The 14,617-nt window shown below is 31.4% G+C and overlaps 1 protein-coding gene across 2 annotated transcripts; it reads right to left on the minus strand.

Moving 5' to 3' along the window:
* Nucleotides 1–461: 461 nt before the first annotated feature.
* On the minus strand, nucleotides 462–12,919 carry LOC122571001. Of its 2 annotated transcripts, XM_043734125.1 has the most exons (17): nucleotides 12,818–12,919; nucleotides 12,503–12,674; nucleotides 10,319–10,535; nucleotides 9,968–10,081; nucleotides 9,405–9,899; nucleotides 4,899–9,279; nucleotides 4,666–4,735; nucleotides 4,462–4,533; nucleotides 3,294–3,483; nucleotides 3,100–3,216; nucleotides 2,835–3,011; nucleotides 2,579–2,746; nucleotides 2,413–2,505; nucleotides 2,274–2,316; nucleotides 1,902–2,014; nucleotides 1,699–1,829; nucleotides 462–851 (listed from the first exon to the last, which is right to left on the minus strand). In XM_043734125.1, exons 3-17 carry the CDS (start codon nucleotides 10,454–10,456, stop codon nucleotides 833–835), a joined length of 6,321 nt encoding a protein of 2,106 aa, XP_043590060.1. In that variant the 5' UTR covers nucleotides 10,457–10,535; nucleotides 12,503–12,674; nucleotides 12,818–12,919; the 3' UTR covers nucleotides 462–832. The 2 variants fall into 2 exon arrangements, 1 of the variants encoding a protein (XP_043590060.1); XR_006317931.1 differs by lacking the exon at nucleotides 12,818–12,919 and having other exon boundaries at nucleotides 1,632–1,829; nucleotides 12,503–12,641.
* Between the last annotated feature and the right edge of the window lie 1,698 nt (nucleotides 12,920–14,617).

Consider the following 14,617-nt stretch of genomic DNA (forward strand, 5'->3'; position numbering starts at 1 on the left):
TAGAATATTAAAAATCCTTAATCTTGATTATGTAATATTATTAAATGCACAATAATATGAAGTATATTATACTACTACTAAATATTAATAAGTATTATTATTATTAATAAACATTATACTGTCATAATACATAAAAGATACATAAAATTATTCATTATTACTTTTACATTGCTTCATTCCTTACAAAAATAATTTAAATACGATATTATATATATATATATATATATATATATATATATACATATAAAAAAAAGAATAATTTAACATTTTTGTCCAAAATATTGATTTAAAAAGTGATTGAAAAGTATCAAAATTATATATATACATATATGAATGTTTGTACATATTTTTTTCTATTAAATATTCAATATCGTACAAATTTGCAAGAAAACATTTTTCTATTTTCGAAAAACAAATCTAATGTAATTATAATAATAATTATAAAGTATTAAACAATTTTCTACAATTTATTATTCTCCTTTTTTACTTTATCGATACAATTATTCTTTGAATCGAATGATGAGTATATCTTCATAATGCTACAATCCTGAACGGGCAGTGTACGATTATCACGTATATTTAAGCTTTCAGTGTTATCTTATACATTATTATTATTATGCATGAAGTAAATATAGAAATGTATCGTGAAAACAATTTCATTAATATTATGTACAATAATTACAGCATGCTTTACATAAATTAACAAGATTTACACTAGCCTAGATTTTCTATAAGGCTATATTAGAACCATACATCATCTGAAGAATTTGAAAGTTTGAAGACATCTCGTGTTCACTTCTGTACACTATTGTAGTCGAATAAAAATATGTCATTATGATAGTGAGAAAAACCTGCAATATAATAATGATCATATAAGGCATTGAATATTTAATATCTGTATAAAGATATATATTAAAAAAAAAAACACTTATAGTAACAACGATACTCTAAATGCTTAGAATAAAACAACATCCATGATTTTAGCAAATTTTTATATAATTAAAAAAAATTAGATCAGAAAAAATACGGTTCATGTATAAATGTACAAAAAGATCTTTTACATTTGTAAAAATACACATTATAAACTATAGGAAAATTAAAATGATGCTCATACATCACCTTATACGCAATTTCTAAAATGAAATTTGAATATTCTTTTCCGAAAAGGAAAAGAAAAAAACAATTTATGGATACATATACAAACATATATATAATTACATAGATACAAACGTAATGCTTTGGCATTGTATGTTTTTCATTGAAATTATTGTCAATACAATAATGTAAGATTTGCCGAATTTTAAGAGTATTTCTTTGCAAAGATATCAACGTTAACAGATTCGTAAGAAATTTTATAAAATTGTAACATTTAATTGCAACATTTAATTTAATTATGCTAAAAGAACAGTCTTTATACGATATCAATAATACTGCAACATAAACACTCTTTCTGATGTTATGTAATACAACTTTTTACATAAGCTTTAATTAATCGTAAATTCTATAATTCCACTTTTACATACATCTTATTTCTAAATACGAAGTATTCTTCGTTCTTTGTAAAAATGCAAAAAGATTCATTCTTTCGGGTCTTAATAAATAATCGTGTAAATTTGTAGACTAGAACTTACACGCGAATAATATCAATTTTTGTAATTTTTTCTAGATAACCTAGAGGTAAAGTTAAATCATATATACTTTGTGCGTGTTAAGGCGCTTCCTCCTTTTGTGGGATCCATCATACGATCCCAATTTGTATGACCGACTACAAATCCTACAGCGCGCATTTTTTCTTGCTCTTTACGTTCTTCCAAATCTGCCCAACGTACCTATCAAATCCAACAGTTCATGATAAATTCATCTATATATTTCATCAATAAATCAAACAAAAATATACTTACACGTTTTTTGCCAGAAGTATCTTCCATATTATAATAGTCAGGAACTTGAAGGAAATCTTTCATAGTTTGCACCTTTCCTTCATTTTTCTTTTTCGCAAGCCCATCCAAACGATCTATTTTAAATTGATATAATTAATAACGTTAGACATAGATCGTAAGCATTAGTTTTAGATTAGAGGTAAGAATGCGATTAGTGCAATAAAGAGCTGTAAAGAAAACTGAAAGTTCGTCCAAAGCCGAGAGGCACGGACTAAATAAATAATAATAATAATAATAATAATAATAATAATAATAATAATAATAATAACGTTAGACAAGATATAAATTGTTTGTAAGATATATTAATATCTTTTAAAGTATATAATAATGTACCTAGTTTGTCCTCTGCTTCCATACGTTCCCACTTGCTAACCCCCTATAAATGGATAACAAGTATATATACATATACATGATATACATATCATGAACCTAATATTTATAAAAATATATATGTATGAAATTGGTAAATTACAATAGTATCTTGAATATCATCTTGACTATCTTGACTATCTTCATTTTGTTGTGGAGATTTCTCCTGGGTTTCTTCAGTATCTTCCATATGAACCTAAAATCAGGTAAATAATTAACATAAATCTGAAAAGATAAATATACAATACTACTAATAAAAAAAAATATACTTCTTCAATTGCTTGTTCCTGTAACATAGAATTAACATCCAATTTTTGATGATAACTTGGAGTTGGCTCAAAATAATCTATAATTCTATTTATTTCATCTTCTGTACGATTATGAATATTTCTTTTTAAACAAATTTGTAAATCCATTTCCATCTCACAAACATACACCTATAAACATTTATGTAAAGAAAATATTAACAAAGAACTGTTCTCTGTTCTCATTTATTCGAATTTTGATGCTGCAATGAAAACTTACTTTGAACCCTTTTGTTTTAGCAAAACTCCACATTTCTTCATAATCGGATATTTTTTCGTTGATACAATCCAATATAATGAAATTAAAGAAACCATCGGTAATATTCTTTTTAAAAGCTTTAACAAGGGATGTGATGTAACTTTGCTCCATTGCTTCCTCGTACTCATAGACCATTTCCTGTAAAGTTTATTAAATCAAAAAGTGCTGCAATTTATTTGTGCATAAAACTTTAAATTTAATTAAAAGATAATAATTTGTTTTATACCTTAACCGTAATTTTCTTTCCGTTATCATCTGTGGATTCTATCTCTTTTTCTACCAAGAAATAATCATCAAGACTTAATATTCGTGGTGCAGAACCTCCTTGTTCAACTTCCTTGTCCTATAAAAAGATATGTTCGAAATTGTATCGTTACTTATAAGACAAAGTAAATTATATCTTAATAAATATAACTTTACCTTAATAAGTTTCGCCACAAAAGATTTCCCACTGCCTGGCGGACCCCTTAAAATTATAGCTATTTTTGGTGGTCTGTTCTGACGACCTGGAGGGCACAATAAGTCATCCACCATTGTGCAGTTTGGTGTTTTTGCCAATTCCAAAGTTTTTGGTGTAGATTCCAACACATTATGCTGAGCATCTGTAACACTATAATAAACAATGTCAACTTATTTAAAAGGTTTTTATATAATCTACTTATAATCTTTAAGTATAGAATAAAGAACATATAATAACTCTTTTTGTACAACATAATGGAAAATAAATAACAATAGAGATAAATAATTGTAAGTAGTAAGGACTGGTATATTCAAATTTAAATGTGCTATATTTGATGTTTTTTGCACAAGGTATTGCGATATTAAAAAGTTTTAAAATTGTATTAAACACAGTAAATAAGTGAAACCTTCTGGAAGCTATTTTAAAAAATAGCCATCACCTGAAAATAGCAAATATTTTTCCATGTTATCTTATTAAAGTAAATGAATTAAATCACAAGAAACATGTTTGCACATAATACGAACAGATTAAAATGAAACGTGTTTGTATTATGCCGCTATGTGATCCGTGCGTTTAATTCTAAAAAATTTTATGATATATATTACAAAATAGCAGAAGCATAAATAATTTTCAGAAATAGTTTTCATTTGCATTACGCGTATAAATAAAATTTTCGTGGTTTAATATGTGGTTACATAATATTAATCAATATAGTGGCATTAATAATATAGCCACATAAAAATACATGTATATATGTATATATAACATTGTTAATGAAGAAAACCAATGGTTTTCGAAATATTTTTATGTGCCAATAATATTGACACGATGAATAAAAGTATGTATAATGACATTTTGCAACTGCATTTTAGCAGTTTAAAAACAGAGAAAAAGAGAGACACAGAGAGAGCGAGAGAGAGAGAGAGAGAGAAAGGGTATGAATTTGCATAAATAAGTCTTCATACTTTATGCAAAATGCAATACTTATCAGAAACATTATGTCTACAGATGGACACCAATGTGTATCGAAATGTAAATTTAAGAACACAAAAGTCATGAAAGCGTTTATTTTACAATATTTCAAAGACTAAAACATTTAGGACGCATTTAGTAATCAAAAAAACATACCTGGTCTCTGATGGCTTTGTATCTATGACGTTCTTGTTCGAATTCTCCTGCCAGTTTATATTTCCTTTCGATCTAAATAAAGTTATATATTTTCAAACGTAATTAATTCACATTAATGTTAAACAATATGAATAATAATTTACGGTACTTTATTTATATACGTACGCAGATAAATTTATAAATAATATATTTGTTATACTATACCTGTCTTCATCTTTGTCATTCTCTTTAGTCGTTTCCTTTTGAGACGATTCACATCTTTCCCGCGTTCTTTCTACATTTGGGAAAAATGATAATAAACATAAAATTGTCTATACAATTTAATAACTAAATACCAATAAATACTTATGTATTTTTTCTGAATATATTTTTACAGACTTCAATAATAATACTTGAAATGAAAAACTGCATATTTTTGCAACTTAACATCAAATTACCTTTAATGGGACTCTTATCATAGCGGTTATCTTGATCTTTGTCAGACGTATGATCAAATATCCTATCATCACGTTCTTTCGCTTTATAGTCCTCCTTCTCTCTGCGTTCCCTTTCAGGTTTTCTATCATCTATGAATTCTTCGCTATTTTTTCTTTGTTTGTAGTCTCGAGGGTGTCTAGATTCTGCTTTGTTCGCATAACATTCGTACCTCCTGATTTTCTCTGTATAATCTTTTAAATTCTGTTCGTTCTCCTCCCAATTTCTAAAATCTTTCTTTGGGTACACTTCATGCTCTGGCACTAGTGGTTTTAAATTGCCATGTCCATAGTCGAAACATTGCACAGGAGTTAAGTGATCTTGATTCGATGATCGGGACGTGTGGGCATAATCTATTACTTTAGCAGGTATATGCTCGATAAATTTCTTGTCGCTGCTAGCCCCGCTATGATTATAATTAAATTGTTTCTCTATACAAAATTCTTTCACGGCTGAACACCTGACTTGACTTTGCCTGTTATCCATAGGTCGTTTCACGTATATATTAGAGCTATCGAATTTTGTATAATCAGAACCTGATGAAGATTCTGCGTATCCAGTCTTGTAATCACTCACCGTTATATCGTTAATATTTCTCTCTGATCTTTTATCAGGAACATTACATTTATTTCCATTCTTAGGAGATCGTCGTTCTATGTCGTTCGCTATACTCTGATTAAATGATTCATTTTGAGGCAACATGGATTTATCAAGATAGCTTCTTCCAGATCTTTGATCTACATCTCCGAAGCTGTTTTTAGAGTATGATTGCCTCCAGACTGCGTTCTGCGCATCGTTAGAATCGAATTGCCTCTGTTGCATACTTTCATCAATTGATATTTGCTCATTATTAGCGAATACTCCACCATCACCACTTATTTCTGAAGTACCCTGTATCTTGGAACCAGAATTATTATCAATTGGTCCTTTTGATCTAAGTTCTCCAATTCCTCTGACATCAAGTTGTCGATTATCAAAAGATCTGTCAGGTTGACCTCGAGATAAGAAAGAGCTGTCATTTGAGCTACCTATTGGACCTCGTGAACCAAAATATGCATCATTAGAACTCTGTGAACCAAAGCATCCATCAATAGAATTATCAAATTGTTTTTCATTAAATCTATTTGGAAACTGTCCGTCGTTTGCACCTTTCGAACCACCTGGACTTCGTTGATAAGGTGGATCATTGCGTCGTGAACCAAAAAGTCTATCATTGAGTCCTGAAAATCTTGGCTGTCCTTCGTTAAGTCCTCTGGACATAAACTGATCGCAAGGACCTCGATTATCAAATGGTCTATTATTAGGCCCATGGGGCCCGAATTGACCATCGTTTGTACCCCTAGGACCGAATTGTCCATCATTAGGTCTGCTTAAACTTAACTGAGCATCATATCTGGGGCCAAATTGTCCAATATTCGAAGGTCTAGGTCCAAACTGTGCATTATTAGGAGCTCTTAATCCAAATTGATTTTCAACGAGACCTCTCGTCCCAAATAGTCCATCATTAGGACCTCTTGGTCCAAACATTCCATCATTGACACTTCTAGGGCCAAATTGTCCATCATTAAGTCCCCTTGGGCCAAATTGTCCATCATTAGGTCCCCTTGGGCCAAATTGTGCATCGTTTGGACCCCGTTGACCGAACTGCCCATCATTGGGAGCTCTTGGACCAAATTGTCCATCACCAGTACCTCGAGGGCCATATTGTCCATCACCAAGACCTCGGGGACCAAATTGCGCATTATTCGAAGCTCTTGGACCAAACTGTCCATCGCTCGAGCATCTTGGGTCAAACTGCCCATCATTCAAAGCTCTTGGACCAAATTGTACATCATTGGGTCCACGAGGACCTAATGAGTACGGATTTGGACCAGAAGAATTAAATGGTGGTTCAAACATAGGAAATCTTACATTGTTAGGACCTCTTGGACTCAAAAAAGGTGTACTTGGTCTAAATGACATTCCCCTTGGACCAAATGTAGAATCAAAAGGTCCTCTTGGTTCATAAGATTCAGTGTTACTTACAAATGATTTCAAGGAAGACTCTTTTCCATCATATGGTTCATCTGTTCTTTGTACAGAATCAGTAGGTTCATTAGTGTCTGTAAGAACAGGACCTAAATTGGGTAATTCAGGCGGTGGCTCCATATTTAAATCTTCAGGTTTTAGATCATTTTCTCCCATAAAAGGTAACACTTCAGGTTTTTTCTCGGTATTTTCACTATCATTATTAGATAGTTCTTGCTTTACCTCTGTTTGTTCTTTGAAACCATTCTGTGGATCCTGTTCTGAAGAGCTATAGTTTGTAGACGGAATTTCTTCCTCCTTAATACTATCCTTCTGCAATAAGCTATCTTCAGGAAGTTGAGCGTTAACCCAAGGTGGTTTTTCTAATAATGGAATGTCTTTCTGTATTGAATAATTCTCAGAACTGTCTTTTTGTGTATTATCGACGTTTTGTTCAGTCGATTTCGAATTATTTACCGCAACTTGTTCTACTGCAATAGTAGATTCATTTTTAACTTCGTTCTTCACATTCGTGTCGTTTCCGACATTCCCCATTTCCAATCTAGGTTCGGTATGCATAAGATCTTGCATTTGTTGTGAACTAGAATTCGATCCTTTGAATGAATCCCGCGAATCGAACGAATTGTTGCGTACAATTCCTAGAAGAGCACGGGGTCCAAAGTCAGAATTTCCATGAAGCTTAAAATCTCCAGGTATTCTGAAATTACCAGGTGCGCCTGGTCCAAAGTTAGAAGATCCACGAGGTCCCAAATTTTGGTTTCCAGCAGATTTCATGAATGGAGAATCACCTGTAATCTTCTTAAAGCTTTCACTCAGTGAACCAACGCTGCTACTTTTATCAGAATCAAAATAGCTTGGTTTGAATACGTCCATCGCTGCTCTCCTTTTTTCCATAAGCTTCTTTAGTTCTGGAGCAAATTTATCTGGTGGTTCAAATTGATTATTCCTACTGAAACCCCTTGGAACATTTGGAAAACTATCACGTCTATTATCGTCTTTTTGGTCAAAACGATCCATACTATTCCTATTAAACCTATCACCCCCAGGACCATAAGGTTCATTATTTGGACCAAATCGATTATTGTTTGTTCCAAAACGATCATTAACAGGTTCAGTTCCTTGTCCTACCCTATCACCTCCTGGTCCAAATCTATCATTTCCAACAACGAATCTGTTATCTCCAGGTCCAAATCGATCATTTGTCATCCCAAACCGATCGTTTCCAGGTCCGAATCTATCATTCGTTGGACCAAACCGATTGTTTCCTGGCCCAAATCGATCGTTTCCAGAAGCAAATCTATCGTTGTTAAAGTTCATTTTCTGTTGATTGAACTGATTATTTCCGTGTTCTTGATAGTTCCTATCTTCTCTTCTAAATTGTTCGGCTTCAGATGCTCGTTCATCGTTTAATTTATAATTTTCATTTCGTTGACCAAACATATCATTGCGAAATTGATTACCTTGTTGATCATTTATACTATCTGGACCAAAACGTTCTGCTGGTATGCCTTCCTTTTGATGCCCAGCATCATTTATACCGAAATTACCCTGATGACCTACTGAGTCAAAGTTATTCATAGAACCAGGTTGATTTTGACGTTCGTTGTGTACCAAATTATTATCTGGACCTTTACCAGTATTCATTCCGAATGAAGGAGGCCTTCCTTGCATGTTGGGTGGAACTGGCGGTCGTACGTTGTGATTCTGTCGTGAGTCGTTGCTAACAAAACCTGGCGGTGGTTGTGAAAAGTTTGGTATAGCTGGAAAATTCGGCGGCGGTTGTGTAAAGTTTGGTGGAGGCATTTGAGTTGGTGGCATATTGAATGGAGGTGGAGGTACTCCAGTCATAGTTTGGAAGTTAGAGAAATTCGATACGTTCACGCCTGCATTATACTGTGCTGTCCATTGTTGAGAATTCCAAGGTGACGAAGTCATATTAGAAGACATCATGTTCATGACTGGTAGCTGAGTTGTCGACGACTGTGATACTTGGGAGGAAGTTGCCGTTTGAATGTTAGACGCTACTGTCTCTGTTGCTGGTGGCGGCGGTGGCGGTGGAGGTACGTTAATACTCTGCTTTCCAGTTAAGCCAAGAGTTTTTCCAATACCCAATAAATTGTTGATTAATCCTTGATTTTCTGTACTGGATAGAATGTTCAGTATCTTATCATCACCAGACGAGCCTTTATTCTTTTCAACATCTACTTTAACAACAGTTTGCTTTTGTTGCTCGCGTTTCCTACGCATTTGTTCACGTCGTTCGATAAGCTTCTCTCGCCAGGATGTCCATTTAGCTTCATATTGTTTGTATTGGGTCTATAATAAAATAATCCCTTTTCGAATAAAACTAGAACTAGCAGTAAATCACTTACTGATGTTTCAATCATCATATCTGATTTTCTCCGTAGCTGATATGTGATAATAATTGTAATAATACTTACCTTGTCTGGATGATTAGCATTTTGCTGTTTCCACTTATTAAACTGCTCCTCCCACTGTTTAAACTGAGCGTCAAATGTTTTCTCGGCTTCAGTTAATTCTTCATCTTCGATTTTTAACTTTTTAGCACTATTAGATTCACTACCGATACTATTACTGCGTTTACCATTTAAACTATTATTTTCTTTACTACTATTGTTATTTTCAGGAGGTAATGGTGGCTGATTTGGAGGTAAAGGGGGATTTTGAGGACAGTTTTGTATACTTGTTTGTTGTATTGGTGTATTCGCGTTTTGTTTAACGGGAAATAATGGAAGATTGTTTTGATGTGGAGGAGGCATGCTTGTAAATTGATATGTGTTCATATTATTAGGAGGTAATGGCGGTTTTGTATCCTCTTTTGGAAGAGGTGGTGGAGGTTGTACGATTGGTAACTGTGACACCTGATTAGCTAAGCTCATGTTCTGGGCTGACATGTGTTTCATTGTTTCTTGGTACTGAAACAAAGTTCAAAATTGAATTAATGAATGAATACATTTTTGTGTTATTTATGCCTTTTACATACCTTCTCCCCATACTGTGCTTGCCATTGCTGATATTGTTGCTGCCATTGCTGCCACTGAGCCCAGTTTTGTTGTTGAGCTGCAGCCCATTGTTCAGCTGTATACCCACTAGGTGCCTAATAAAACAGTATAATTGTGGTATGCTACATATATTATATAATATAGAAATATTTATATATTATGTTAAATAAATTGATAAATTCATTAGTTAAATGGAAAATAAATACATATGACAATATTTTAACAAAATTGTAATTAACATGTCAAATTTTTAAAGAAAATTTCATATATATTAATTAATGCAAGATTTATTTTTTCATATATTAGATAGAGATATTTAATAAAATACTTACTGGTTGATTATAATACTGCATGTATGCTTGCATCATAGCCGTAGGATCTGTTCCTGGTACAGCATAACCAACTGGTGGTTGTGGCATTGGAGTAGCAACAGCACCAGCTGACAATTGCCATTGGTTCCAATTTTGCATTTTTTAAATCTCTCTCACTCTAGCAAATGGTTTGCTAGTGCATTCCAAACTGTTTTAAGGGCCGCAGTCCGTTTGGACGCTATTTTATATTCAAAGAAAATTGTTATAGAGTTACCACCACATACGTGTATAAAATATAGTAAAAATCTCTATTCAGTTATTTGTTTTCCTTTTATGGTACAATCACCAATCATACATAAATGAAAAAATGTCTCAGGAATTATTAATTAAACATATTAATAAAAATTATACATACAGCAGTTTAAAAATATCTGTGTTTTAGTCAATATTAAGGCAGTTTTACGAAAATATAAAAGTTAAAACTATGTATATAAATATAAAATGTGTTTCAACCATGTGTTACAAATTACCTAAAATTTTCTTAATCGCCACAGTAATAAAATATGTAGAAACTTATTTCTTAAATTTCAATAGTGATTTTATTGTTTTGTAATAGGTAAAATATAGAGGATCAAAGAAATAGAAACACTTGTAAAATAGATGTAGAGAGAACTACACATCGTCAGAATACTTACAAGTCAATAAAATAATACAAAATATGTTCGGTATAAATCAGAAACACACATTCGCCAATATTTGTACAAATACATTAACATAAGAATATAATAAGTTAAATGTTCAGTCTATTAATCTTCGGCATTTAGTAAATAATTATAAGATGATTATCATATCTTACAAAAAGTTACTAAATGCAAAACATTACAAATTTTGTAGATATAAGATACATTGTTAAAATACAAACAATGTAAATTTCATAATTATGCAATTATTTGCTTATATACTGATATATGTACAATATATTTCTTTGATAGATAAGGTATACTCATTCACAAAATATCTCGCAAAAGAATCTAAAATCAGTAACATATTTATAAGTAACATATATGAAATAATATATGAAAACTAATAAATATCTGACAATATAAATGCAATATAACATTAATACACAGTAATATGTAAAAAGAAGCTATAGATAAAAAGATTTACTCTAATAACTAGACTCTTTAAAAAATTTAGGTTCATATTAATACTGAATATATATAAATATTTTTCACATTTAACCAATATTTATGCTTTCTCCTTTATCAAGTATAAATAAAACCTTTTAAAAGTTGAAGTTATGTAAAATAATTATATATAAAACCAAAATTATGTTATATTTTTCAATAGATGTACGGTAAAATTATTTAAAGGACAAAGAAATAGATTTGAAATAGATCGAATTAAAATTATTATATTAAATATCATTCAGAATATATAAAAATATGCTTTAAATATGTATAATTAATATGTTTTTATAAACATTCAAATTCATTAACTTAGAAGAATATAAACAGTATTGTAATACACCAAGATATTACATCCAACAAAACATATGATATAAAACAGATATGTGTTTTAAACATCAGAACTGTAGTTGTTGGAAATAACCTAAAGCCAATAACAAACATACTGCAATATTTATTATATTTCACAAAATGAAATACAGAGTGATCGAAAATACATCTTATTACATAATATATAAATAGTGCACAAAAGTATTGTGCTATATAAACTTGCATATAAAAAGAGAGAATATCCAATATATTAACTTTGTAAGAAGTCGAATTGAACCAAATAAAATGCATTAATCTATTCGAGATTAAACACAATAATAAAGAAAAAGACAGGGATTAAATGATTTTTCCTTAAATAGGTTAATGATGCTGACGAAAACTTCAAAATGCCTTCGTTAAGTATAGAAGTTTGTAAACTCCAGGAGAACGTTCTCATAAGCATCCAAATGTGATCGCCATGATTATTGAAGACGTATCAATTTAAATTTAGTTAGAATATATCCTTCAAAATTGCATTTATGATAATACAGTAATTTCTGATAAGATAACATAATAAATATAGAAGAAGTTTGTGTATATTAAACGCATTAATCCGAAAAACTCGCTTGGCAATATCCAACATTTTTCCAAACGTATAGAACGAAAATAAGAATGTCAATGTAAGTAGTTGAAATAAGATAGTACTCACGACTGGATGTCCAGGAAGCAGCTACACTTTTGAAATGCAATTCACGCAAAGCTTTTTTTATTGTACAGCAACTAAATCAAAACTTGGCACGAAAACGTCGAAACTGATCGGAACTTATGGCGACTGGAGACTACGGTCGTATAAACACGTCTGGAGTATAGACACTTCGATACTGAAAGCATTGATAGAACCATTCATCTTTTGAGTCGAAAAAAATCAAGATGTAGAGCAAGAAAAGGTCCTGTTTTACGCAAGCGTAATGCGTATATACATATGCATAGATATTATGAATATTTCACACAATGACAGACTCACTCTATCTATTTCTGTTTGTTTCACAGAACGAGACTTTTTCTTACTCTCCATCTTGCTATTTTTTGAATCAAAAGATGAATGGTTTTCCCTAGTGAGTGTCCAGACCTGTTTCATATGAGCGTTACTAGGTGTCACGTTACGTTTGCAGTTTTAGGGTAAAAGAGTAAGTGAGTTGGTGCCCATGGTGCGCTAGACCGTTCTGTTTACCGGAGTCCGTGAAAATTGAAAGTTTTGTAGTTCAAATCTAAGATTTTTTCCAAGATTGTATGTACTTAGAAACTAGCACGCGCGAAAAAAATATCTCATAAGAGATGGTAAAACGTTTAGAAAAGTTTATATGGATTGTTAAAGAAAAAGATCTCGAGAAAATCCAAACTTCTTTACAGACTATAAGTGACTTGTTCCACAATTGTCAATGCGGCTCTCAACTGGACGTTACTTGATGAAATGCTTTTTATTTCCCGAGCTCTGGCTTTTTCTTATTCGGTCATTCTTGGTAAATATCTGAACAATGCAGACTTTTCTATCCGTATATACAATCAGTCAGTAAATTTAAATTTATGTGGCTATATTGAAGGCAAGTTTTCGCGATAACGTAATATGATTGTACTGGAGATCCGGAGACATTCTGGAGATAAATCAATATAAACAAATATATAAACAGGTCTCGATATTCGTTAGAGAAAACCATCCGAAAATTGAACCGTGTCTAATCATAAAAAATCAACACGGAAGGTCAATAAAGTCCACATTTTTGCGAGGCAGATAAAGATGAATAGAATGTTCCCGTTTCTGTCTAAAGCATTCATAGCACTTTACGCATGCGCAAAACGAGAACCTTCCATATTGATATTTTACGACTCAATTTTCGGACGTTTTTTCCTAGGCTTTGGTATATAATCATCAAGATCTATTTAGATAATCATGTAGGTATATGAGTATCGAGAGACCTGTTTATATGATCGTGGGTGGGTCAATTAATTTTAAACATTAAACGACAAAAAGAAGTCCCTAAATGCCGTTTAATTCTTGCGTTTTACGCGGTTTATATAACGAGCTATAAAAATATATTTTTACTCTCTTTACACATTTCTTCACGTTAAACAACTAGACGTAATGTCGACCATAGGTCGTTTTAAAGCATTTTTAAATAACAGGAATATCAATAATTCTTCTCTCTGGTACTTCTTGTTATTCCTTTAATAATGTTTCAGATATCAGTATTTTAGGTCGATTAAATTAAGAAAAAATTTAATAAAATAAAAAAAGTGAAGTTGAGGAGAAAAATTAAAGTTGATAATATTGTTTTCATAAGGAATGTATTTTCCATAATTAAAATTATTAATTTTAAGTCCTTCTCTACCTTTTACGAAATGAATTATTATTACAAAAAAAGTAAACCAACAAAAGTAATAAAAATATCTCACTTGTGCGGATTAAATCTGTTTTATCAGCGTTTTCATGTCACTGCCATCAAAAAGAAATGAATACATAAATCATGAAATGATACCAACAATCATTTACTACTACAGACAAGAAACATATATTAGTATCAATACATATCGTAATCGAGAAACGTTTTATCTATCGGAGAAATTCTTCAACTCTTACAAAATACTGGGAAAACCGAGAATATCGCGTAATATAAACTAATTAATATATTTCCTTACTTTAGCTAAATATTATCTTTACTCGATTAAAAGAAATTGAGCGACGATTAATAATTTACGACAATTACAATATTTCAAAGAACAATAATTAATCATTTTTACGTAATTGTATATTCCTACTGAATTTTGC

Source organism: Bombus pyrosoma, linkage group LG9, assembly GCF_014825855.1.
Source record: "Bombus pyrosoma isolate SC7728 linkage group LG9, ASM1482585v1, whole genome shotgun sequence".
In the NCBI taxonomy this organism is placed as follows: Eukaryota; Metazoa; Arthropoda; class Insecta; order Hymenoptera; family Apidae; genus Bombus; species Bombus pyrosoma.

Bases quoted from the DNA above. Each gene is read 5' to 3' on its own strand.
- LOC122571001 (XM_043734125.1), bottom strand. From the start codon at position 10,456: ATGCAAAATTGGAACCAATGGCAATTGTCAGCTGGTGCTGTTGCTACT. The intron at 9,280-9,404 runs GTAAGTATTATT...ATTTTATTATAG, and splicing joins ATGCTAATCATCCAGACAAG to ACCCAATACAAACAATATGA. The intron at 2,317-2,412 runs GTAATTTACCAA...ATCCATTTATAG, and splicing joins ATGATATTCAAGATACTATT to GGGGTTAGCAAGTGGGAACG.